Source organism: Neoarius graeffei, chromosome 10 (assembly GCF_027579695.1).
Source record: "Neoarius graeffei isolate fNeoGra1 chromosome 10, fNeoGra1.pri, whole genome shotgun sequence".
Classification (NCBI taxonomy): domain Eukaryota; kingdom Metazoa; phylum Chordata; class Actinopteri; order Siluriformes; family Ariidae; genus Neoarius; species Neoarius graeffei.
Window position 1 is genome coordinate 59,082,122 of NC_083578.1, and position 27,030 is coordinate 59,109,151.

Genomic DNA, 27,030 nt, shown 5'->3' on the forward strand with positions numbered 1-27,030 from the left:
GATGGGGACGAGTGCCAAGGCAGGAAGGGGGGTTGCGGGGTGTAAGCTTTAAATAAAAACAAAACATAACATACAAATATTGTCCTGACTTAATTATATCCTGTGTATGTGTGGGCACATTTTTATATCTTGATGGGGACCAAATGTGCTCTCAAGGATAGGATTATCTGACAGTTTTGACCTTGTGAGTTCATTTGGCTGGTCTGCACAAGAAATGCTGCTTTTTTTCTAATTTAAAAAGATGCTTGGTGTGTAGGTATAGCAGTAATTCGCTGCAGCAATAATTACGCCAATGACAAGGCCAATGACAGTAAGACAAAGACAGTATGTGTGTGTAGGGCATGTGATGAAGACCTGTGAACACACCTCTCTCTCTCTCTTTGATGGATGGCTATTACATTAAAAGGAACAAAAAATCTTAATTTGGTTCAGAGATACTTCTGGAGCTTCAGACATGCTCTGCCATCTGGACTTGCTAATATTAGCATTTGTACTTCACTCTTGGTTCAAAACCTTCCTTTACCAGTATGGTTCATAAGACATATGATCAAGTTATTCAGTGTGAATATGAAAAAACCTCTCCAAAGAAAATACATTAACTTCTACTTATTATCTATGAGGCAAGTGATTTATTTTATATACACTAGTACTAGCTACAATGGATGGCTTTCAAACCATTGCTACTAGCATTCACCAGCGTCCCACTTAACATCACATGCATGTGCCAACCTCTGTGATGATCCTGCATCCCCTAACACACACACACACACACACACACACACACACACACACACACACACACACACACACACACACACACACAGAGTAAGTTCTACATTCCCCAAGCCCCACTCTTACTCACAAGACTACTGCAAGCACACACTACATAAACATATCAGCTTGTCTACAGTGTCTTGCAAAAGTATTCATCCCCCTTGGTGTTTGTCCTGTTTTGTCGCATTACAAGCTTGAATTAAAATGGATTTTTGAGGGAGTTCGCACCATCTGATTTACACAACATGCCTACCATTTTAAAGGTGCAATTTTTTTTGTGTGTGACACAAACAATAATTAAGATGAAAAAGCAGAAATCTGGAGTGTGCGTAGGTATTCACCCCCCAAAGCTTGTAGAGCCACCTTTTGCTGCAATTACAGCTGCAAGTCTCTTGAGGTATGTCTCTATTAGCTTAACACGTCTAGCCACTGGGATTTTTGCCCATTCCTCAAGGCAAAACTGCTCCAACTCCTTCAAATTAGAAGGGTTGCATTGGTATACAGCAGTCTTCAAGTTATGCCACAGATTCTCAATTGGATTGAGGTCTGGGCTTTGATTAGGCCATTCCAAGACATTTAAATGTTTCCTTTTAAAACCACTCCAGTGTAGCTTTAGCAGTATGTTTAGGGTCATTGTCCTGCTGGAACGTGAACCTTCGTCCCAGTCTCAAACCTCTGACTGACTCAAACAGGTTTTCCTCCAGAATTGCCCTGTATTTAGTGCCGTCCATCTTTCCTTCAGTCCTGACCAGCTTTCTTGTCCCTCAAGATGAAAAATATCCCCACAGCATGATGCTGCCACCACCATGCTTCACTATAGGAATGGTGTTCTCAGGGTGGTGGGAAGTGTTGGGTTTGCGCCACACATGGTGTTTCCCATGATGGATAAAAAGTTCAATTTTAGTTTCATCTGACCAGAGAATCTTCTTCCATGTATTTTGGATGTCTGCCACATGCTGTTAGGCAAACTCCAAATGTGTTTTCTTATTTTTTTCTTGAAGGAGTTTTTTTTTCTTCTGGCCACTCTTCCATAAAGCCCCGCTCTGTGGAGTGTACATCTTAAAGTGGTCCGATGGACAGATACTCCCATTTCCGCTGTGGCTCTTTGCAGCTCCTTCAGTGTTATCATTGGTGTCTTTATGCATCTCTGGTTAATGCCCTCCTTGCCTGGTCTGTGAGTTTTGGTTGGTGGCCTTCTCTTGTCAGGTTTGTAGTGGTGCCATATTCTTTCCATTTTGCTTTAATGGGTTTCATGGTGCTCCCTGGGATATTCAAAGTTTAGGATTTTTTAAAAATAACCCAACCCTGATCTATACTTCTCCACAACTTTGTCTCTGACCTGTTTGGAGTGCTCCTTGGTTTTCATGTTGCTTGCTTAGTCGTGTTGCAGAGTCAGGGTCCTTCCAGAACAGGTTGATTTACACAGACATCATGTGACAGATCATGTGACACTTTGATTGCACACAGGTGGAGCTTAATCACCTAATTATGTAACTTATGAAGTGAATTAGTTGGACCAGCTCTTGTTTTGGGGTTTCATATGAAAGGGGGTGAATACTTCTGCACACTCCAGATTTCTGTTTTTTTAATCTTAATTATTGTTTGTGTCACAATAAAACAACAATTTGCACCTTTAAAGCAGTAGACATGTTGTGTAAATCAAATGGTGCTAACCCCTCAAAAATCCATTTTAATTATAGCTCGTAATGTGACAAAACAGGACAAACACCAAGGGGGATGAATACTTTTGCAAGACACTGTAGACAAGCTGATATGTTTATGTAGTGTGTGCTTGCAGTAGTCTTGTGAGTAAGAGTGGGGCTTGGGGAATGTAGAACTTACTGTGTGTGTGTGTGTGTGTGTTAGGGGATGCAGGGGATATACATACACTGTATGTGTAGTGAACATCTAATATAACAACATCCCAATCCCCCATCTATGGAGCACTTGCATGTGACGTCACAGCCGATCCAGATTGTGACAGACGCCATCTTACCGGTCATACGCCATATTTCCGCCTTCTACTTCTAGTTCTACTTCTACCTTTTCTTCTGGAAAACCCTACTACAATTGAAGAGTTCAGATGCAAAACCCTCTAAACGCCATCTCCGTGAAAAATTAGTTAAGGATGTTGTGTGAATCCTGGTTACATCTAGTATATGTAAATGAAATATTTTTGTAAAAAAATAAAATAAAAACCACTCCCCGTCTTGTCTAAAAAATCGATTTAATATCAAACCCCTCTAAACGCCGCTTCGATTTAGCAACAAAAGCCTCTATATTCAACAACCAATCAGAACGTCACTTGGACTCACGTGCTTTAACGCTAGTAAACAAAGTCTCATCAAGGAAGCTGCAACTTTATTCAGAGGGAGATTTCGCGAAATGCCAGATAATACCAACATGGATTACGATGGCATGGATGAACCTGTCCTCCAGACAGTGAATGGGCGGAGAAAATGTCGCGTTGTTGAAAATCATGTTTGCTATAAAGCGAAAATGAACCGATATAGTGGCGAAAATACTGAAAATGGGATAGCCTGCAATCACAACAGGTTGATGTGCGCTGCGGCAAGCTTAACTCAGAACGACCTGGCATACTTTAAAAATCAGCGATACACATCTAAAGATAAAGTTGAACAGGACGCTATACTTCTGTCCCACTTGGAGATTATGCCGGTTCAACGGAGGAGGGAACAAGTTGATGATGAAGACAAGAGACGGCAGAGAGACGTGACCATCAAATACTCCGTTCTGAAGGAAGATAAAACAAGGGTTCCTGAGAGGTGTTGGTATTATTACGTATTACCTAAAAATATGGTGCAATTTGCTCATGATCATAGGTCCCATATTAAATTAGCTATGAGTGAGCCAACCACACCACCATCACAACCACCCCATATGTGTGGTATCATAATTTTCAATATTTTCAATTGTATATCTTTGGTGGTTTTGTAACACTTACCTATGTCTGGAAGGAAAAAATGGATTTAGAGGTTTTTGCACACAAACCACATATGGATTTAGCTGGTTTTGACGCTAAATAAAAAAAAATTGCTAAAAAATAGTAATTTGGCTGAAGTAACATTTGTGAGATTAACATATATTTTTCACTAACTAATAACCTTGTGATTTCAAATAAAACTAGCTTTCTATACTTAAATATGAAGGCCTGATAAAAAATAGCCTTTTTCTCAAAAAGTGGTCAAATGGATTTAGGGAGTTTTGCATCTGAACTCTTCAATTCTACTACAACGGCTGCGGCTACAAGCTCTCCCTACCTGTGCACGTTTGTTATGTGTTTTGTGTGTATTTTTGCATGTTGTTCGTCTGTATTGGACTTCAGTATCCACTACAACCGTATGGACTTACTGGACATTGGTTTCCAGCAGAAAATGACGGTTTGTAGCGATTTCCATCACATGCACAACATTCTGGACGAGATAGCAAGACCAGCGGGGTCTCCGTGGACTGTTATCGGGTCTGGCAGGCGAAGGAGGCGGCGTCGGGAGCGGAAGCAAAAGCGAGGCTGCAGAGCCGGCCTGTTGACTAAGCTCAGAAAACAGCCACTCAAATCTCCACTGCCGCCTCTACCTCTCCAACGCCAGATCCATGGTAAACAAGACGGACGATTTGGAATTACAGCTGGAATTACCTTATTCTATTCTATAATCGGCTGGTCAGTGCTATACTAGATAATACTTAAGTGACTTACCCGTCCAATGAGGATTGTTATTTTCTTGTTTACAAGATGCCACATCTGAGGGGGGCTGACAAATCCTGAGTTTCTGTAAAGATAACTGTCCAGAGATTTATAAGCACTTTCACTGAACAGCGAGGGAAAGTTGATGAGGTAATTATACACGTCTAGGTATTCTGCTGGCAGTTCAAAATCCACTGACACGGTCGTGAAAACTCCGTCCGGTAAGCCATAAGGGTCACTAATCTGTAGATCGTTTATTTTAGACATATATCTAGTTATCTGTTCATTAGAAAAATGAGCCGTGTAGTCTGCCGGTTGAAATTGATCCATTCTGTACACGAGTGCAGCAGTATTCAGCTGTGTTTTTTACCGACAAGATGGCGGCTGTACTTTCCGGTCACGTGACTGCAAGATCTCTATACCCTCACCCAAAAGACCACCATGTCTCTCTACGCATACCCCTATCCATCCCAACCAACCCCCATCCCCATAACTACTCCACCCTCTGGTACTCAAATCAAACAAGGCCTCGAGACGATAGATAATGCAGTACAAATATATGACTCTCGTAACTACACTACACTATACCTGCCCCTCTGGCAAACTGATGATCAATTCCCATAGTAACGTGCAGACATGAAGTGGAGCTGTCGAAAGAGGAAGTTGTATGGGTATGCATTAAATATGGAGTTATGTGGGGGAGTAAAAATAAAGAAAGACAGATGTATGCATTCTTATTGGCCTTTCTGCCTATGATTACAAACCCCCCCCAACCGAACTGCCATAGTGAAACACTTCAATAAAGCTTCTAATGTAATGCGACAAAGCACTTAAGAAAAAAGCTTGCATGGCTCCCCACTGCTAGGAGACGCAGCCTGAAAACTCTCAGCTCAGCTAAAAGTTCCTACATGGTGATTCCTCAGACATGATTGACAGCTTTATGGTTTCAGTCATGTCTACATGGGAAATGATTTGTCAGTGAAGAGGTGATACCTGACACAAAGAAAGTGAGACATCAACCATTGTGCACATTTAAATCTTGCAGCTGTGTGCCTTATCGGCTGTTATCTACACCCATTCTATTAGGTCTGAAAACAGTTATGGAATTCAAGGAAAGTATACATTACGCTCATCCTCTTCGAAATTCTGAAGCCGATAAATAATACGTGTTCTTTCAAAAAGTGCAACCTGACGTATAAGCTACAAACTGTCTCTGCATTTGATTTTATGTTTAATAATGCATGAGGTATGGTGCATACTGCAAACTTGGGTTGTGATGTTAAAGCTTTCAGACAGAGCTGTGCTGAGCAGTTACACAGATGTGCTTCACACATAAGCACATTCACTATTACTTTCCTGTGCCCTTGTACACGTTTACACACTCAAACAGCACAAAACAATGAGCCTTTAATACAGCCACATCATAGTGCAAGTTTAAGTTGAATCTATTCTATGGCATACAAGGAGGCGGACAGAATGAAATATAAAGTTACAAGTGAAAAGAAATAAGAAATGGGTGAAATCATACTAACATGATCAACGATCATGGCAGACCATATACTGTACCTCAACCGATCATCATGCATCAGATGCAGAGAAAATGTGTAGATTAGCCTATATGTCATGCCATTTTATACTTTTCAAAAAGATGCACATTTCTGCAATGGCAATACTGCAACTTCGGTAATGGTCATGTCAATGACACTCATTGAATTAAATCAATTTGAACTGAAATAAAAAAAGTGTTGTGACAGAAGAGAGAAACAAACAGCCTTCAAGATGCTGAACAAGGGGCTGAAGGGATAAAGCCACAAACAGTTTTGGAGAGGAAGACGGGAGCTTCTGGTAAATGTTCTAATGAGTTGAGAGAGGATTTAGCACTGAGGGCTGCTGTCTAGCCACTTCTGGCCTCATGAGATGAGGGATGAGGAGAGACAGACAAGGATCAAGGGAGTGAGAGAGGGAGTGCAGAAAAGACAGTCCAGTCATTCCAGCATGCTGGTAGGAGGATTAAGACAAAGGATTTTAAGCCACTGCTCCTGTGACTTGGTCCTAATTGGCCCTTCAGTCTACTTTTCACGAGGTTAATAAAGACTTTAAGAATCACAAACATATGCTGCATCAGGAAAACATCCTGAACTCAGTACAACTTTCACAGTGAGTACAAAGCTTAATAACTCGTGTATTACATTATTGAAAAAAATCATGCTATGAAGTTAAAATAATAATAATAATAAAGTTATATTCTTTATTTATATATTAGACACTTTGTTCTTAGATAAATTATTATTATAAGAATGGTTTTCAAGGGGGTGGCATGGTGGTGTAGTGGTTAGCACTGTCGCCTCACAGCACGAAGGTCCTGAGTTCAAGCCCAGTGGCTAACAAGGGCCTTTCTGTGTGGAGTTTGCATGTTCTCCCCGTGTACGCGTGGGTTTCCTCCGGGTGCTCCGGTTTCCCCCAGTCCGAAGACATGCAGGTTAGGTTAACTGGTGGCTCTAAATTGACCGTAGGTGTGAATGCGAGTGTGAATGGTTGTTTGTCTCTGTGTCAGCCCTGCGATGACTTGGCGACTTGTCCAGGGTGTACCCTGCCTCTCGCCCATAATCAGCTGGGATAGGCTCCAGCTTGCCTGCGACCCTGCACAGGACAAGCGGCTGCAGATGATGGATGGATGGGTTTTCAAGGGATTTTTTGGCGGAATATTGTAATAAGCTGTTAAATACATAATATGATATTATGAGAATTTCACTCAGGGATTAATAAACTATCGCTCTATCTATCTATCTATCTATCTATCTATCTATCTATCTATCTATCTATCTATCTATCTATCTATCGTAAGGCTAATGAAATTTTATATTTACATTTGGTTCATTAATCTACAAGTCTACAGAACAACAAGAAAAACAAAGCACTAGATTATTATTATTTTTATTTATGCTGTGAATGCATACGATGTTAACTGAAAAATCACAGATCCGCCAAGTGAACACACAATGCTGATTACCTTAAAGTACAATGCCATCACACCTCTGCAGTTTCACATAACTTGGCAACAGAAACTTGCAGAAATTCGGCTCTGTTCCTGGGAGAAAAGTGATATGGGACCAATAATGAGTTTTGATGTAGGTACTGTTACAATAATAAGAAGCTTGGGGGAGGTTGAGGGTTGGTGCATCCCTAGTATGTAAAATGTACGTTGCCCTCCACGATTATTGGCGCCCCTTGTAAAGGTTAGTAAAAAGTGTTAGAAAAAAAATCCACCTTTGGTTGAAGTACTGTAGCTTCATCTCCCACTGAAAAAAATGAGAAATATCCAAGCTTTAATTGAAATAAACACTTTATTCAGAGAACAACAAATGAACAAACAAAAAAAACAGGTGAGTATTTTTTAGAACCATTCCCCGACTTTTGAAGGTCAACACACTTCACCCTCATTGGGTTTGTGTGTTCTCTTATCTTTCCCATGTTGATGGATGATGAAGAGAATTTGGCCTCTGTGTCACCTCATATTTGTTCCCCAGTTAATCAGGAAGTCATGGATTACAGCTTGAAAGTTCCTACACAAACCAAACAACTCACGAATGTACAATTTAAACGGGAAACGCGCTTCAGTTACATTGTGTTCACTATCATTTCCAGGGGTGCAAATAACAGTGACGTGTTTTTGTTGAAAATAATTATCTCTTGATCAGGGATTTGTTTTTCTCTGAATAAATTTATTTCAAATAAAGGTCGGATTTTTCTCTCTTTTTTTTTTTTAGTGTGACATGAAACTCCACCAAAAGGTGGATTTTTTTCTAACCCTTTTTAATCTTTACAAGGGGTGCCAATAACCATGGAGGGCACTGTATGTTTTCCTGCACATGCTTTTTCTTTTCTCATATACATGCTGCACCTACAGAACCTATTGATTTAATGCAAATAGCATGTATCAGTATCCCAGAGTAGCGTACAACATACTCTTTGGTGGTAATAGTTTTAACAGCACTGCAGGCATACTTGTATCTAATATCTGCAGTGAAGGGAAGACAGGAATTATATATATATATATATATATATATATATATATATATATATATATATATATATATATATATATATTCCAAGTCCATGTGCAGGAGGGTGAAAGTTGCAAACCTTTTGCTTTTAGAAGAACCTTTCAGCTGACTGCAGCAAAGACAAAATATTCTGCAGAATGAATTATATTTTAAGAAAATATAAACAGGCATAAGACATAAAAAATACAAAAGCTAATAAGAAGTCCTTACTTTAGGTGTCTCCCAAAACCCGGTACGGAAAGCATGAACCGGAATGGGACGGTACATTACAATAACGTTACATTTTCTAAATATTCAGCCCTTACAGAAAATCACATGAACTTCATATATGATTTCTCACATGTGAAATATGTGGAAAATGTGTTTTGCACATGGGAAACATGTTATTTGCACATGGGAAACATGTTATTTGCACATGGGAAACGTGGTTTTGGCCCAATTTTATGTGAATCACATGTGGGAATGTTTTACACATGTGGTAACATGTTTTCCACATGTGCTCTACATGGTAATACACGTGTTACAAAATCTGATACCATGTATTCCACATGTTACCACATGTGGTAACGTGATCACATGTGAAATACATGGGAAATTCATGCGTTTTTTCTGTAAGGGAGGGGTTTCAGACTTAACATCTTGTACTCACACGTATCACTGTCATGTATTCTTTGATTAACCAGTATTATTATATCCAGTCATGTTGTATTAACGTTATAGTCACAATATTTTCAATCGAAATTGATCTTATAGCCCGGAACTCCAATTATGGAATATACCTTGGCGTGGGCAGCACAGTGGTGTAGTAGTTAGCACTGTCACAGCAAGAAGGTTCTGGGTTCGAACCCAGTGGCTGATAAGGGCCTTTCTGTGTTGAGTTTGCATATTGTCTGCATGGGTTTCCTCCCACAGTACAAAGATATGCAGGTTAGGTTAATTGGTGGCTCTAAATCAGCCTTTCTCAACCAGGGTGCCGTGGCGCCCTGGGGTGCCGTCTGGCTTCATTAGGGGTGCCGTCAAAAAATTATATATTCTAACATTGAAATAAATAAAATGAATTAAAATTCCAAAAAACGATAGTTACACGAATGCAGATCATCGCCGCCTCATGCATCATCAAAATTTGTCTCACGGCCCTCTTTCCCATGTCACAACGTCACTGCCGGGGTCAGCGTGACTGCGTATATTTTATATGGGGGTGCCTTGAGAATTTGCATACTTCTGAAGGGTGCCGTGACTGAAAAAAAGGTTGAGAAACGCTGCTCTAAATTGACCGTGAGTGTGAATGGTTGCTTGTGTCTCTATGTGTGTGTCAGCCCTGCGATGACCTGGCGACTTGTCCAGGGTGTACCCTGCCTCTCACCCATGGCCAGCTGGAATAGGCTCCCGTGACCCCGCACGGGATAAGTATGGAATCAATTTTGTGCCAAAATGTTCATACAATACTTTTGAAATATCAAACAAAAACGACAAATCAAAATACAAAAAAAACAAAAAAAGTCAATTTTTTAGACTGGCAAACAAATTATTCGTGTAATCGTGCAAAATATCAGTCTATTACTCTTCAGAAACCTTTTATTTTTGTTCCGCGTCTTTCTCAGTTTTGTTTGACGTAATTTATTTTGGTTGCGATTCCAGCTTTCTCGTTTGCGCTCCCTGACTTTTTGCTTGCAGTTTTGGCACAAACTTCATGTGTGGGTGGGCTGTCCAGGAATGCATTCCCATTGGCTAACTTGTGTTTGACTGACAGCTACGCTCAGCCATTCCCTACTCGGATTCTGGCGGACTGTTTGACGAGTGACCGATCCTTCGGTCCACTCGATCCTTGTTTACCGTCAATGGATCGGTCACTCGTCAAACAGTCCGCCAGAATCCGAGTAGGGAATGGCTGAGCGTAGCTGTCAGTCAAACACAAGTTAGCCAATGGGAATGCATTCCTGGACAGCCCACCCACACGTGAAGTTTGTGCCAAAACTACAAGCAAAAAGTCAGGAAGCGCAAACGAGAAAGCTGGAATCGCAACCAAAATAAATTACGGCAAACAAAACTGAGAAAGACGCGGAACAAAAATAAAAGGTTTCTGAAGAGTAATAGACTGATATTTTGCACGATTACACGAATAATTTGTTTGCCAGACTAAAAAAATTGACTTTTTTTTGTATTTTGATTTGTCGTTTTTGTTTGATATTTCAAAAGTATTGTATGAACATTTTGGCACAAAATTGATTCCATAGATAAGCGGTTACAGATAAAACGAACAACCTCGGCGTGACGTCACAAAGAAATCCCGTGTGGCGGAACGAGCGCCATCTTGAGGCGGAACAGTAAATTACACGTGACGGGACGGTAACTAAGGGTCCCTAGCAACCAGACAATGGGTAGATCGATCCCATAATACACTTTACAACAATGTGTGTGTGTTCACAGAGGATATCTGGAATAAAAAAAAGGTAAGGTTATACATTATGCAAATAAATGTTACAAAAAATTGTGGGTATTGCGGGACAGAACATTGTTATACATGGGACGGAACAGCATGATATAAAAACCCGGAAGGCGAATATAAGAAAATACGTGACGGTTCTGTTATGGGAGATGCGTTACTTTACAGTCCTGAAAACAGCAAGTTTTACAAGAAGATAAGATAAACATTTATCCAAACTATAAGCTATTAATCACTCGGAAATACCATATGTCGTGTAAATGTCTCACTTATCTGTAAAGCTCATTCAGCTAAATATCTGAGCTCAAAGGTGTAACTTCGAGCTGTCAGAAAGGTTAGCATGTGGCAGGCTACAGGCAGTGGGCTAACTATGGACTTCTTCATCATTACTGAAGTGTATAAACCCGTTTATCTCCTACCTTTCTTTCATAGCGCCAATATTTTCTCCTGAATTCCCCCACGGAGAGAGAGAGAGAGAGAGAGAGAGAGAGAGAGAGAGAGTGAGCCCGTGTGTTTTCCCTCACAGTGCCGGTGGACGCTGAAACACTCTGCCTGGGAGAATCACGCTCGCGCGCACCCACAACGAGGAGGCGGGGTCACCACTCACTGTTAAACCACGCCCAGTCACAGTGACAGAGCAGCCTGATCCAGCATGATTGACAGTTATAAACCTTCCCACCTTCCTCCTCCTCCTCCTCCTCCTCCTCCTCCTCCTCAGTCTTTCCGTTTTGCACATCTCGGCCCTCTTTTTGTTTAATTACACACTAAAGCAAATTCAGTACAGTTTTAGCAATAGGGTTAACTTCCACCTCTCTAAGGTAACACTAATGTTCCTGTTCATTATCACAAGTATTCATCTTTAAGCATATTACGAATGAACTACTATGAATTATCCTGCAACTAAGGTTTATGTAGGTATGAGGAATGAAAGTCTGGAGTCACAGAAAAGGTAGTAGAGAGAGAGAGAGAGAGAGAGAGAGAGAGCTATCAGAGAAAGTAATGTCATGATTGCAATAATAGACTCATATGACTCAGGAAACAATGTATGCTCTATGGAATACAATACTGTCCACATTGTCTGATGCATGTTAATGATAAAACAAGACAGAGCTTGTTGAAATAGTGTGCTGATTAAAAAGATATCTACGCATAATAGGTAAACACTGCACTCTGGTGTTAAATTGCTGTCATAGAATTTTAACTATTCCAAGCAGCCATACTGCACACGATGTAACCAAACAACTTAACATAGCTTCAAATCCTTGTCATACAAAGTAACTCCAAATCATATTTTATGACAGTTTATGAAGTATGTGTCTAGGTCAATCTTTATAGTAACTCATTGTCAAAATCTGTAAAACCATGGATTTTTTTTTTGGTTAATCCATGTATAATCTACACAGAGAGGTACGTATACTAGTAACCCATGAACTGCTATTCCAGGCATCCTGGTATATACTGTTGCTGTGGCAACCAAAGCTATAGAGGTTTACCTTGACAACCACATCCTGCAAATTACGGCCCAGCAGCAGAGCTCCTGTGGTACAATGTACTGAACTGTCTGTTTTGTTTTACCATAAGGAGGATTTTGTAGTCTACATCTATAAGCCTTGTTTTGGCCCTATGTAAATTATGTAAATCATTATGCCATGTATAATTATAATAATGCAATTTAAATATAGTAAGGTTTCTACTAACAATAACCATGCCTCAGGTAAATCTCATAGGCTATGATATGACTACAGAGGTAGTAGACAGCACTGTCTAACAAATATTTGATCTGGATACCTATTTGATATCTGCCTATATAATAATAATAATAATAATAATAATAATAATAATAATAATAATAATAATAATAAAAGATTAGACTGGAAATCATGGTTGGTTTGTTTGGGTGTTTGTTTTTTTCACAATACACTTTAGTGCACAAACATTATATGCAAGAATGGTTTTGTTTAAAGATGACAGGATTAAACACCAAGCATTTAATTTCTATTTTTTCTCAGTCACTGCCCCTTTTAGGGAAAAATAATTGTACTAAATCAACAAAAAGGTGTTCAGCAAAAAGGGAACAGATATTTGGACAAATAAGGACTGATAAGATTTATATACCCATGCTATTTCTATATTATATCAGTTTGTTATTCATACTGAATACTTTCTAGAATATAATGATTGCACAAGAAGCCAAATGTGTGTGACTGTCATATAGCACCAATGTTCCAAAATGGATAATAATTAGATAATCATAATCGTTTATATTTTTGTATAATTGTTGCACTTTCCCCTTTGTCCAATGGACAAATTAAAAGAATGGTTTTAGCCAGGTGTGACCACGCACACTTTCTCAAGTTCTTTTAAATTGTGGCTTTTTTAAGAACTGAATTTATTTTATAATCTGCAATGAAACTATTTGTTCCTCTCTAATGAAAGTGTACTGCACCACCCCTGTGCACCTACCTGCTCGTTGGTATTCATGCACTGCAGTTTCATCTGTTTCAAGTAGGTGGCAGTAAGAGGCATGTTGTAGTCGATGAGGTCTGGGACCAGTGAGGTGGGTCGGTCATTTTCTGTGGGATTAAATCAGCTTTAGGGTTTGTTTGGTTTTTTTGTGTTTTTCCTTCACACAAGTGCTTTGTTTAAAGAAAAATAATAATTCACATGCACACAAATTTCGTAGCTGAATGATCAACATTAAATTGGAGACATCATTAAAGAAGACATTATAGTCCCAAGTACTGTATATCAACATTATATATTAAAACAGGATATTATGAGAGAAGAAAGGTGGAAAGGTGGAGGATGGTCCCATATGGACAGTCTAAAGATACACTTCGACGATGTCTTTGGACAATTAATGAAATGGTTTTGCTACAATGGTTAGGACTACAATTTCCATGATAACTTTGCAGTTGTTATGAACAGTTTTGCACTCAAGTCTCCATCAGTTATCAGTTGATAACTTCATCAAAATAAACTTCATGTCAAAACAATCATGAATTTCCTGGTTACACAATTGTGCTTTGTGGCTATATAAGACACGCTTATAGAAGCGAGGTATTTATAATCACGCTATCTGCTATCACCTAATTGAGGATGGGTTCCCTTTTGAGTCTGGTTCCTCTCACGGTTTCTTCCTCAGGGAGTTTTTCCTGGCCACGGTCGCTGCAGGCTTGATTATTAAGGATAAATTTATTTAGTATAAATACGGAGGTGATTATAGGAAATCGTGCATGCTGATTGGTCAAGAGATTTGGATTATTTCTCCATAATCACCTCCAGCGACTCGGCAAAATGGCAGCCAGTCGCTTCGTCACTGTGAGGAAGAATTAGAAATTATGAAAGAAAATGCTGTTCCTAAAAGCACTAAAGATGCTACGAAGTTAAAGCTACAAATGCTAAAACTATTCAAAGGTAAGGTGGAATTGTGATTTATTTTATCGATTTCAAAACAAAGTATTTTTTGTGACTCGGCATAGATAAGTGACACAAGTCTACGTGCATGCTGCAAGTCTGCATACATTACATTTGCATACCGCGTTTAAAGATTGAAATAAATTATTATTTTAAAAAATCATAAAAAAAATCACCTGTGTATTTATACTAAAACAATTATCTGCCTCAGACTCAGTGAATATTGGTGAATAATAACCCCGAGTTCGTCTCGGTTATTATTCACCGATATTCACCTCACCTTTGGTGAATAACTGTTAAATTTTCATATGTTTAAAATGGATTTTTGGAATTTAGATATTTCTGTGGGGTGGCACGGTGGTGTAGTGGTTAGCGCTGTCGCCTCACAGTAAGAAGGTCCGGGTTCAAGCCCCGTGGCCGACGAGGACCTTTCTGTGCGGAGTTTGCATGTTCTCCCCGTGTCCGCGTGGGTTTCCTCCGGGTGCTCCGGTTTCCTCAACAGTCCAAAGACATGCAGGTTAGGTTAACTGGTGACTCTAAATTGACCGTAGGTGTGAATGTGAGTGTGAATGGTTGTCTGTGTCTATGTGTCAGCCCTGTGATGACCTGGCGACTTGTCCAGGGTGTACCCCGCCTTTCGCCCGTAGTCAGCTGGGATAGGCTCCAGCTTGCCTGCGACCCTGTAGAACAGGATAAAGCGGCTAGAGACAATGAGATGAGATATTTCTGTAAAGCTGCTTTATGACAATATATATATTGTTAAAAGTGCTATACAAATAAAATTGATTTGAATTGAAGGAAGGTGGCTACAAATAACATTATATAGATGTTACTGGGTCTGTTTCCATAGACTGTATAAAATACATCCTTTAGCAAAAATCCACAGGTGGACCAGCTGAACAGACGATGAGTAACTGCTTTCTAAACAGTCCCCAGTCTGTCCACTGGAGGGCAATGTTGAGAATCAGCAGTACAAAAATTCCTGAAAATATATTGGGTCTTTGTTCAAACACTACAACCACTGAGTTGTCTTTGTTTCACACAGGTCTGTTGACTCTGTCAAACAGACATAATACAAATCTGTCTAACGTCTGTGAATTGTGGAAAGAGTTTGAGGGGACGGATTACCATGACTTCGTTTAAACATCCTCATCCTATGTTTACTTCATCTGGGTTAAACTCAAAAGGAGACAACTCACTTCATGCAGCACTAGAGCATTTAGAAATAACATCTCACAGAAAGTGGATTATTCACTTCCTAATGACTAACAGAACACAGGCGTCATTTCTCTGTGGTAAAGTGACTAAAATATGCTGCATGGTAATATGACAACATATATCTCATCTCATTATCTCTAGCCGCTTTATCCTTCTACAGGGTCGCAGGCAAGCTGGAGCCTATCCCAGCTGACTACGGGCGAAAGGCGGGGTACACCCTGGACAAGTCACCAGGTCATCACAGGGCTGACACACAGACACAGACAACCATTCACACTCACATTCACACCTACGGTCAATTTAGAGTCACCAGTTAACCTAACCTGCATGCCTTTGGACTGTGGGGGAAACCGGAGCACCCGGAGGAAACCCACGCGGACACGGGGAGAACATGCAAACTCCGCACAGAAAGGCCCTCGTCGGCCACGGGGCTCGAACCCGGACCTTCTTGCTGTGAGGCGACAGCGCTAACCACTACACCACCGTGCCGCCACAACATATATCATACAGGTAATTTGAAAACAAAACTAATTCATGTGGACAGGTCATGCCTTCATAAAACATTCCAATGACTACTGGAACAGGATGAGATGTATTCATAGTTCGCTAACTATGATTTAGTTCACCTAAAGAAAAAAAAACATTTTAGAAGGTGAACAGAGGGATGTCTACTCAACAACTTGTGTTTTTATAGTGCTGAACACTGGTTACATGTGTACTGCTTCAGTTTAGTATATTTTTCTAATTATAAATGCATATAATTAATAATATTTAGTCAATACAAATTATTATCTGTGCACCAGATTTTACTTGCACCCGAATTGCATTATTGTTTGCAATGCCTTGTATGGGATAGAATTGTTACCCCCTATTCATGATTTACAGTGGTGCAGTGGTGAGTACTGTCGCCTCACAGCAAGAACGCTCTGGGTTTGAACCTCACAGCTGACGGGGGCCTTTCTGTGTGGAGTTTGCGTGTTCTCCCCGTGTCTGTGTGGGTTTCCTCCCAGTGCTCTGGTTTCCCCCCACATTTCAAAGACATGCAGATTAGGTAAAATACCCAGATTAGGTAAAATACCCACTGGGGTTGCCAGTCCCAAGATAGATTGGGGAGGGTTGCATCAGAAAGGGCAAAAAACTAAACTAAAAACCTATGCCAAATCACATATGTGACCCTTAATGGGAGCAGCCTGTAAATTATAATGTCTAATTCTAATGACTACAGTAATAAGAGTCTGGAAGTCCTGTAAGTTTAAGGGGTTAATCATAGCATAATAAGCCACATTACAAAAAACACAATTGCTCAGGAATGACACCTGGAAGGAACACTACTTATCTTCTTGTTCTAATAATCAAAATCAGACTTTTGTTTGCACATGGGTGAGAATGAAGAGTCTAACCTTTGAACTCTGCAGTGCTAGGGTTGATGTGCATCCTCTTCTGGCATTCCCCACAGCTCATCAGGAAGCGGGTCACAGCCTCGCGGGGAAGGAAAGCGTATGTCTCTGCAATCTGGCAACCACAGAAGCAGCGAGAAATGGGGGTTAAGGAGACGGGATGAGAGGATGGAGGGGATTAGAGGCATCTTTGTGGGGAATATTGTCGATATAAGCTGAGGGACAAAGACAACTATAATATTTGATTTTAATATTTTATTCTATTTATTGGATTGTCTGAACATTTGCATCCCATGTCACAGCAGAACTGATTATACTATGCTATCCTATGCCTGACCTTTTTTACACATCCCCTCTCTGTCCCTCTCTTGCTGCAGCTGTTTAGTGTGTGACCTTCATGTACATACAAGGCAGGGGGGGAATAGAAGAAGGAGGCTCATCAGGGACGCCTGGTTCCCCAGATCCTGCCTCAGGCTGCACAGAGGGAAAAGGCCACCCAGGGAACAAACACATGCACTTCTCAGAACGCCACAGCCCAAGACAGCCCTCCCTTCCCAGTGTATGGCTGCTCACAGGGACGGCCGTGCTATAAGACCTGACAGCAAGTCTCTCTAGGGTAGAGGATGAGGAAGAAATGAACCCCAAATCCCCAACACACACACACACACACACACACACACACACACACACACACACGTGTCCTTCCACAGACACTGATAGCTACTCAGTTTACACAGCCTGTCTAAAACATGCTGAATTACCACAGCTACATAATATCACCACAAGAGGGCAGAGTTCACAGACAAGACAGCAGATCACAGGGACAAGTCTTGAATTTGTAATGTCTTAATAGCAGAAGTGTTGATAACTGTCTGAAAAACACTATCTTTAAATTTAGCCCAAATCATATCTAATTTAAACCAAAGTTACAGATTTAAATAATTTTAAACTCGGACACATGCAGTGTCTCCAAAGCCTTGAAATTCCCAAACATAATTTCATTAAAGCAAGCCTTTCTAAAACAGCTAGTCTTTTCCCTTAACCTCTCTGGTCAGAGGTGGAGTTATGGTAAACAACCTATCAGCGTCAGTCATGGTTGATTACAGCCAATCAAAGCCTGTCCAACCACAGCAAATCACACCAATCACAGAGCATCTCTCCCAGTCACACCTCATTTTAAAAGTCACAGCCAATCAACAAACGTTAAGGGCAATAAGCTAGCAGATAGTGTTAGAGATGGACAGTGGAGCGGGTCTCTGTGGGACTTGGCGTGCCAAATGTCAAAAACAGGCCTATCAGGTGGCTAATATTTTTAATTAGGTAATTAGCAAAGAGCTTGATGGGGGCAGAAACCTGACACCTGCTTTCACATACTGTGATAGTATAGCTCACAGACTACTGAATATTTTTGCAGATATCTTTTTGACATTTTTCTATACGAGAGTAGTTGCATGTGAAAAACTAATCATCAGGTAGCAGATAAAAGATGACTAAATATATTACTTACATATCTGTGTGTATGTTACAGAGAGCATACTGAACAGGTGTACACGCACACACGCGCGCACACACAGTTACTCACACCTGCACTTCATAGTGTCATCTTCCAAACTGCACTCCATACTCCAGATGTTGTGTGTATCTGCTCTTTATGCTGCTACATTTATAACCTGCTGCATATGGCTTAATAATTTGCACAGTTTTGCGCAGCTTTTGCATACTTATGCCAATTAGTTAATCCCCATTATGTTTCTGTTCTGTGGAGTTTGTACTGTGTATTTGTGCGAATAATCAAGTAGATATTTGCTGTATTGTGCTGCATTTGTCACACATTTTTGCAATTTATATTTGGGTCCATGCTCCTGTAATGTGTTATGGGACGGATAAACCATAAGCCATCCATCCAACCATCCATCCATCCATCTATCTGTCTGTCTGTCTGTCTGTTTTATAGACAAGTGTTTTACTGGGAAATACGCCACCCATATTTTTCATACGAACTACATCCAGGACATTAAGTAATATATTTTCTAATAGCTTCACTCGTGAGGAAATCGATGAATTGCTTTGATTAACTTGTATAGTTTTTGTTTGTGAATGTGTCTATATAATGAAAAGAAAAATCACACATTGGCTTGAAGATATGAAATTTATCTTCTTGTGTTGAAAAACTAGTATTTTTTCATACAAAATACATCCTGGATCTGAGTGACATATTTAAATAATATTGGCTGGTTTTGAGTGGTATATCAGATATATTCCACTGAGCTAGCAAGATATTGAATGAATTGAAGACTTGTTCATTTCCCTATGTAATTTACTTAGTTACTTTTAAAATCAACATCAACAGCTACACACAACGGCGTGACCTGGCAGCCAAAATTCTCTCAAAATCTTCCGTCTTAATGAAGCAAACCTGGCGGCCATGTTTGTTTACAAATTGTCACAGTCGCTCACTAGCGCGGAAGTTTTACATCTCCGATGTGTCTCTTTTCCAGTTTTTCAATGTCTGTTGGTATGTTTTTCTTTTGTAAATATGCATGGAGAATATCTAATGAAGTTTTGGTAGCCTTTCGGGTGTTGAATGTGTCTTTCTCTTTCCTGGTGAACAAAGAAATGATTCTATACGTGCGCAACAGAAAAGTTTCTCATTGGATATTTGCATCAGCTCTGACGTGTGAAGTCATATTGTATTGACAACCATGCAATATCACAACTCACACAGAGAGAAGCGCCACAGCAAATCAATGCGATGTTTCTGATTGACAATGTTTATGATTAAATACTTCTCGCATGATGGGAGTGGTCTCTTCCAGGATGACCCACCCCCATCCACAGAACATGAGTTCTCAATAAATGGTTTGACAAGTAAAAAATAATCTATCATAAAAATATTATATAATAAAAATAAGTAATCTGTATAAAATAATCTACAAGATTTTGGACTGATGTGTTAGCACTTTCTACCATCATCATCAAAACATCAACTGAGGGAACTGTCAGTAACAATACAGAGGATCTCAGTCCAGAGCGGCCTCCAAACATGGAGCCAAGTGCCACAGCGCCCCTCCTCCCCTGAGTACTGATGACACACCGGTTCCTAGTTTCTCATGAATCAGCACGCCTATATAAAACACAACTCTGACAGACTTTGTGAAGTATTGCTCAGCGTTCTACACCTGATCATACCAAGCCGTTTACTCTAGCGTTAGTCTTCTGTGTTTCTGACTTCGTTTCTGTTTGTTTCTGACCTTGACTTTTGTGTACCCTCTGATATTATGTTTGCACATCGATTGACCCTTGCCTGACTTTGACTAGGACTTCCAGATCATGATTTGGATTTGGCTGCCAGTTTGTGATGCACCCGCTCTCCCCTGCGCATGCATCAGTAAGTGCCTGCACCCTGACAGGATACTTCGCCATTATGGATACAACAGAGGAAGCGAAGCAAACTGTTCTGAATGTACAGGGACGATTGTTGGGAGAACACCAGCAGATGTTAAGTGAACTCAATACCCAAATGTCACAATTAACTGCTGTTGTCTCGCAGGCCCTCCTGACACATCCCACATCATCAGCCAGCGCCACAATGGTGGTTCCTCGACCAGACAAATTCTCTGGAGAAGTATGGGAATGTAAAAGCTTTCTCCTCCAATGGTCGCTGTACTTCACTACCCTCACGGACACCACTGAAGAACAGAAAATCGCCCAGTTCATTAATCTTCTAACGGGCAAAGCTATGAGGTGGGCTAGTGCCGTATGGGAGCATGGCGGTGAGTATACCACCTCTTATGATCATTTCGTTGAGCTATTTAAGAGGGTCTTTGAGGGAGTAGAAGTGGGAGAGAAGTTACAATCTGGCAAGGAGAGAGGAGAGTGGCCGAGTATGCACTGGAATTCCTTACGCTAGCGTCAGGAAGTGGCTGGAATGAACCAGCACCTAAAGCCACATTCCACCAGGGCCTGAACCCTGAAATCCTCACTGAATTGGCATGTCATGATGAACAGTTGTCTCTAGACTCCTTGATCGATCTGGCAATTAGATTGGACCACCTGCTACTCAACCGACCATCCTTGTAGCACAAACTATTTCCATCACTACCTTCACAAAACCCCACGCCAATGGAGGTCTCCAACACTTGCATGCTGCACTCTGAATGAGAAAAAAGGCAGAAGGAGGGATTATGTTTCTACTGCGGAGGACAGGGTAATTTCCCAGCACTGTTTCCAGTTTGCCCACCGAATCCAAGAAAATCCAGCCAGCCTCGACCCAAATCCAGCCCCAACAGCCTGGTGAGTCACAGCCTAACACATAGTCCACACTCTCTCAAGCTTCATGCTTTATTGAGGCTCTCAGACTCCACCCATGTCCTTTCTATCCTCATAGACTCCAGGGCAGAGGGAAATTTCATTGATCCTGAGGTCGTCCAGAACCTCAACCTGCCCACGGAAGGACTCCCATGCCCAGTAAGCCTAAAAGCCATTGATGGCAGACCCACAGGGACAGGGCTCATCACCTCACCACACCTGTAAAGATTCAATTCAGTGCCCTGCATGTTAAACAAATTTCTCTGTTTGTCACCCGCACTGCTTGTGAAGCTGTGGTTCTGGGGTTTCCCTGGCTACAACAACATGACCCCCTCATCTCCTGGCAACATTGAGAAATCCTGCAGTGGTCACCTTCCTGTTTCCACCAATGCCTGCAACTTTCATGAGTCACCCTGGCATCCACATTGATCGAGAGCTCCTCACCTGGGGGCATTGAGCATGTTCCTGTCCGTTATCATAAGCTCAAAGAAGTATTCAGCAAGGGTAAAGCCAGTGGCCTACCTCCTCCCCGCCCGTAAAACTGTGCCATAAACCTCCTGGTTAAGACCCCTCCATACAATCGCATCTACCTGCCATCCATCAAGGAGCAGGGAGCCATGGACGAATACATTCAAGAGGCATTGAAACAAGGTTATATCCATCCATCCACTTCTCCAGCTTCCACTGGCTTCTTCTTTATAAAAAAGAAAGGAGGGGGTCTGAGGCCATGCATCAACTACCAAGGGTTAAATTAAGTCTCTGTGAAGTATGCCTATACACTTCCACTTGCACAGTCAGCCTTAGAGTAGCTTAGAGAAGCCTGCATCTTCATCAAACTGGACCTACGGAGTGCCTATAACCTGGTCAGAATTTTTGAGGGTAACAAGTGGAAGAAGCACTTTGAATATTTGGTAATGCCACATGGGCTTTCTTGTGCTCCCAGTGTGTTCCAGTGCTTAATCAACAACGCCCTCCGTGATATGCTAGGAAGGTATGTTATTGCATACATTGATATTCTCATCTACTCCCCTGATGAGGTCACTCATCATCAACATGTCACCTTAGTGCTCGCCAGGCTCCTTGAGAACCAACTTTATGTTAAGGCAAAAAAGTGTGAGTTTCATGTAGCTTCGATTTCTTTCCTGGGGTACATTATCAGTGCTGAAGGGGTAAACATGGACAAAAATAAGGTCACACCAGTCACTTCCTGGCCTACACCCTCTACCGTTAAGGAGTTACAATGTTTCCTGGGGTTCGTGAATTCCTACCATGGATTCATCAGAGGGTTTAGTGCCATTGCAGCTCCTCTAACCTCCCTATTGAAAAAGGGACCTAGATGCCAGTACTCTGTTAGTAACAGCACAGAGGATCTCAGTCCAGAGCAGGCCCCAAACATGGCGGCGATGGACTACAATTCCCAAGTGCCACAGCACCCCTCCTCCCCTGAGTACTGATGACACACCGGTTCCTAGTTTTCCACTAATCAGCACACCTATATAAACATGACTCAGACAGACAGACTTTGTGAAGCATCACTCAGCGTTCTACATCTGATCATACCGAGCCGTTTACTCCAGTGTTAGTCTCCTGTGTTTCTGACTTCGTTTCTGTTTGTTTCCAACCTTGACTTTTGTGTACCCTCTGATATTACGTTTGCACATCAATCGACCCTTGACTGACTTTGACTACGACTTCCGGATCACAATTTGGATTTGGCTGCCAGTTTGCGATGCACCTGCTCTCCCCTGCACATGCATCAGTAAGTGCCTGCACCCTGACAGGAATATCATTTGGAAGAATGGTGTTAATACCTCTAGTACAGTTCCAGAGACTTGTAGAATCTTTGGCACTTTAAAGCAGTTCCTGTTGCTCATGGTGGCTCAACAACTTACAAGCTGTGTATTGATTTTTCTTTTAATTTATCACAAGTCCATATATACATTCTGTATGTATGTGTGTGTATACACACACACACACACACACACACACACACACACACACACACACACACACAATGCATTAATACAGTCCTAATTTCTCTCACTTCACTACTGTCCTCTTTGGGCATCTCACAGGCTGTGAGTGAGGGAGAGAGAGCGGGCGGCACAAGGTGGAGAGAGGTAGTAAAAAGATTTTACACTCACTGAAAACTAAGCCAATCACTATGAGCCATGCAAATGTCACAATGTCATTTAATAGTTTTAAGCTAATTATATCACACATGCATAGCTATATTATCCAAGATTGAAAAAAAATATTGCCAGCTAAAATGAGAATAGTGTGAGAACATAATTAAGGGACATATTTACCACAATTGCACAGATCTCCACAATCATGACTTTGAGAGAATTATTTTGTCAATACGATGTATTTTTTTCTCATTTGTAAGTCATAATGAAACTATAATTGCATGTCTTGGGCGGCACGGTGGTGTAATGGTTAGCATGGTCACCTCACAGCAAGAAGGTTCTGGGTTCGAGCCCAGCGGCCGGCGGGGGCCTTTCTATGTGGAGTTTGCATGTTCTCCCCGTGTCTACATGGGTTTCCTCCGGGTGCTCTGTTTTCCCCCACAGTCCAAAGACATGCAGTTAGGTTAATATGGGACGGCCTTGGGCTGAGGTGCCCTGGAGTGAGGCGCCTAACTCCCAACTGCTCCCCGGGTGCTGTTAGCATGGCTGCCCACTGCTCTGGGTATGTGTGTGTGCGCATGTGTGTGTGTTCACTGCTTCAGATGGGTTAAATGCAGAGAGGAATTTCACAAGTTGTCTCATCTCATCTCATTATCTCTAGCCGCTTTATCCTTCTACAGGGTCGCAGGCAAGCTGGAGCCTATCCCAGCTGACTACGGGCGAAAGGCGGGGTACACCCTGGACAAGTCGCCAGGTCATCACAGGGCTGACACATAGACACAGACAACCATTCACACTCACATTCACACCTACGGTCAATTTAGAGTCACCAGTTAACCTAACCTGCATGTCTTTGGACTGTGGGGGAAACCGGAGCACCCGGAGGAAACCCACGCGGACACGGGGAGAACATGCAAACTCCACACAGAAAGGCCCTCGCCGGCCCCGGGGCTTCACAAGTTGTGCTTTAAATAACCAAACACAAGCCAAAATTTGCCTTACGTTTCAGTTCATCTATTACTATAAATTACTATAATTACCAACACTCTTTCACTTGTATTAGACTTTAATAGAACATTAATAACTGTTTACTTAATTTTTTTAACCTACATGCCAAACTTAATGACAAAAGACCAAGAGTTATGATTTTGCCCCTTATCTTGCTTTGCGTTTCTTGTGTACTTCAGTGTGAGTTAGTTTTAGAAACAGTACAGCTCTGCTTTACCGCTTTGTAGGTCTTTTTCTGGCCAGCGTGTTTAGGTGCTCTTCCTGGATCTGCGCCCATCTCCACATGCATGGCATAGATGATGTCGAAGAAATCCTCCACCACTGCAACACGCTTCAGAGAACTGTCCTGTGACTGTCCGCCATCAGAGCACTGCAGACCAAAGATGAAGACACATGACAAATGGGGACATTAGCTTCTTCATAATAATGAATATTGTTGCTGTTAAGGCCTGTATCTGGAATGAAAATATCCTGTAGACAACTTGTTTCTTTACAAAACACACAAGTAATTTAGATGATTAGAATAGAAGATTATATTTTAAATGCTACCCTGCATGAGAACTCTATCTTTATTATATGCCAGATAATTGCAAAGTTGTTTCACAGATACAACCAGAAACATCCAAACTGGCTTGATATACGTACTTTTCTGTTTCTATATCATTGTGTTTCTGTATCATCATGACTTTGGAATTGCTCACTGGGAGCAATAGGTTTTGATAAACAGAACAATATAAGGTGGCATATTTTGTTGGAACTTTTAATGCGCAAATATTAATCTCTATGCAGAAACGCCAGTATAACTTTGAATTTCTTTATGGCCTTAATCCAAATAGACCCTAAATCAGAGATCCTAGAGGTGTTTTATGTCTAGTATCTGACAATAAAAACAACTAGACACTGCATCACTGAATCAGTGATGAATTCCCCGAGCATATCCCGAGTCAGACCTAGTGCCACCTCTAACACAAAGGCCTCAAGAAGAGGGATTGCTGAACAGCGCAATCCGCAAAGACAGAGAGAAAGCGAGAGAGTGAGAGCATTTTAAAAATAACACTGTTTTGTGTCACACTCACCCATTGCCCCACCTCCTGCCACAGACCCCCTTTAAATACCTGCTTTCCATCCTCCTGACCCCGTTGCTATGGCAACTGTCGGCACTCTTTCAGGCAGGTGTGTGGGGCAGCGGGTCATGTGATGCCTGCTGAAACTCTGATTGCTACAACAAACGCCTGGCACCTCCATCCCACATGGGCCACATTGTCACCTGCTTGCTCTTCTGCGTTTTTCTTTTTTTTTTCATGTTCGTGCTTTCTTTGTTTTCGTCCTTTGTTTCCTCGGCTCATATTTTTGTCCCATAACCTTCTGCAGTTTAATTCACTGCTGTGTATTTACTTTGAGGGCTCAAATAATTGACATTTTGGCCCATATCTGTCTATTTCATGCTTTTAAGTCATTTGTATACTGTCCTTTCAACTCATGTTGTTCTGTGCACAGTACAATGTACAGTATTTCAGACATAAAAGAAATATTTTATTTCAGTGCTTGACTGGAGAGACTTACAGCAGGTGTGTGTGTGTGTGTGTGTGTGTGTGTGAGTGATTATCTAGTGTAAGATACATGGAGAGCAGTTGCTTTCTTTAATTATTTCTTCCTTCTTTGCACCCTTCCCTTATCCCACTACATGCCTTTGTTCTTTCTTGCTCTCTTCCTTCTTCATTCCTCTCTACCAGATATTCTCTTCCCCTCTTTGCTCGCGCCTCTCTATCCATCTCTCTCTTTATCTGTCCCAGTACCTCTTCTCTCTCTTGCTCCTCTCTCCCAAGTGCCAGGTAATGAACGTTCCTATGGCAACTAAAACCCGCGCGCAGAGTGGGTTCACTTTAATCCGGCCTTCTCTAGTCGTCCTCCCGTGCATGTGCTTTTACTCCGAATAATAATTATCGTCTTTATTATGTTCCCATCAGTGAAAATATGTGTGATTGCCCATGGCTTTAACACCGTTCTCAGCACAGCAGGAAAACATATGATGTATATATGTCTTGGGTTTATGGGGTCCCATCCTGGTTTAGTGCTCATTTGCTCTCTTTCACTCTCTCGCACTCATTCTTTCCCTCCCCCCTTCTCAGCTACAAGAAACTGTTTCAGAAATAACCCCTTCAGGACATGATGTGATGCAGACTTCTGTTCCTTTGAGAAGAAAACCACAGCTTTAGCTACAGGCAAGGAGTGTGTGTGTGTGTGTGTGTGTGTGTGTGTGTGTGTGTGTGTGTGTGCGCGCAACTGGAATGGAGGAATTAAGTTGAGATGGGGATGTTTGTAGGACAGTGGGAGTCAGAGCTTAGGGGTGAAACACGCGCCCGCGCGCACGCACACACACACGCACAGAGAGAGAGAGCGCGAGCATTGGTACACTCAACCCCTGTTTCCCCATTCTGAGGGCATGTCACTATGAGAATGAGACGCGATGAGAGTGTGGGTGATGAAACTAGGCCAGGGAGGTTGACACCTTAGGTTCATGCCTGACACAGCCAATGCTAGCCTGCTCTTAAACTAAGGCCTGCTACAC

General features: G+C 41.5%; 1 protein-coding gene across 1 annotated transcript in view; it reads right to left on the bottom strand.

The window, feature by feature from the left end:
* Positions 1–27,030, bottom strand: part of nol4la (nucleolar protein 4-like a) — an 83,545-nt gene that overhangs the window by 30,193 nt on the left and 26,322 nt on the right. Inside the window, exons 2-4 of the mRNA XM_060931959.1 lie at positions 24,679–24,831; positions 17,020–17,131; positions 13,448–13,557 (exon numbers count right to left, since the gene is read on the bottom strand). Of these exons, the coding sequence (XP_060787942.1) occupies positions 13,448–13,557; positions 17,020–17,131; positions 24,679–24,831 (375 nt within the window). The remainder of the gene's footprint in view (positions 1–13,447; positions 13,558–17,019; positions 17,132–24,678; positions 24,832–27,030) is intronic.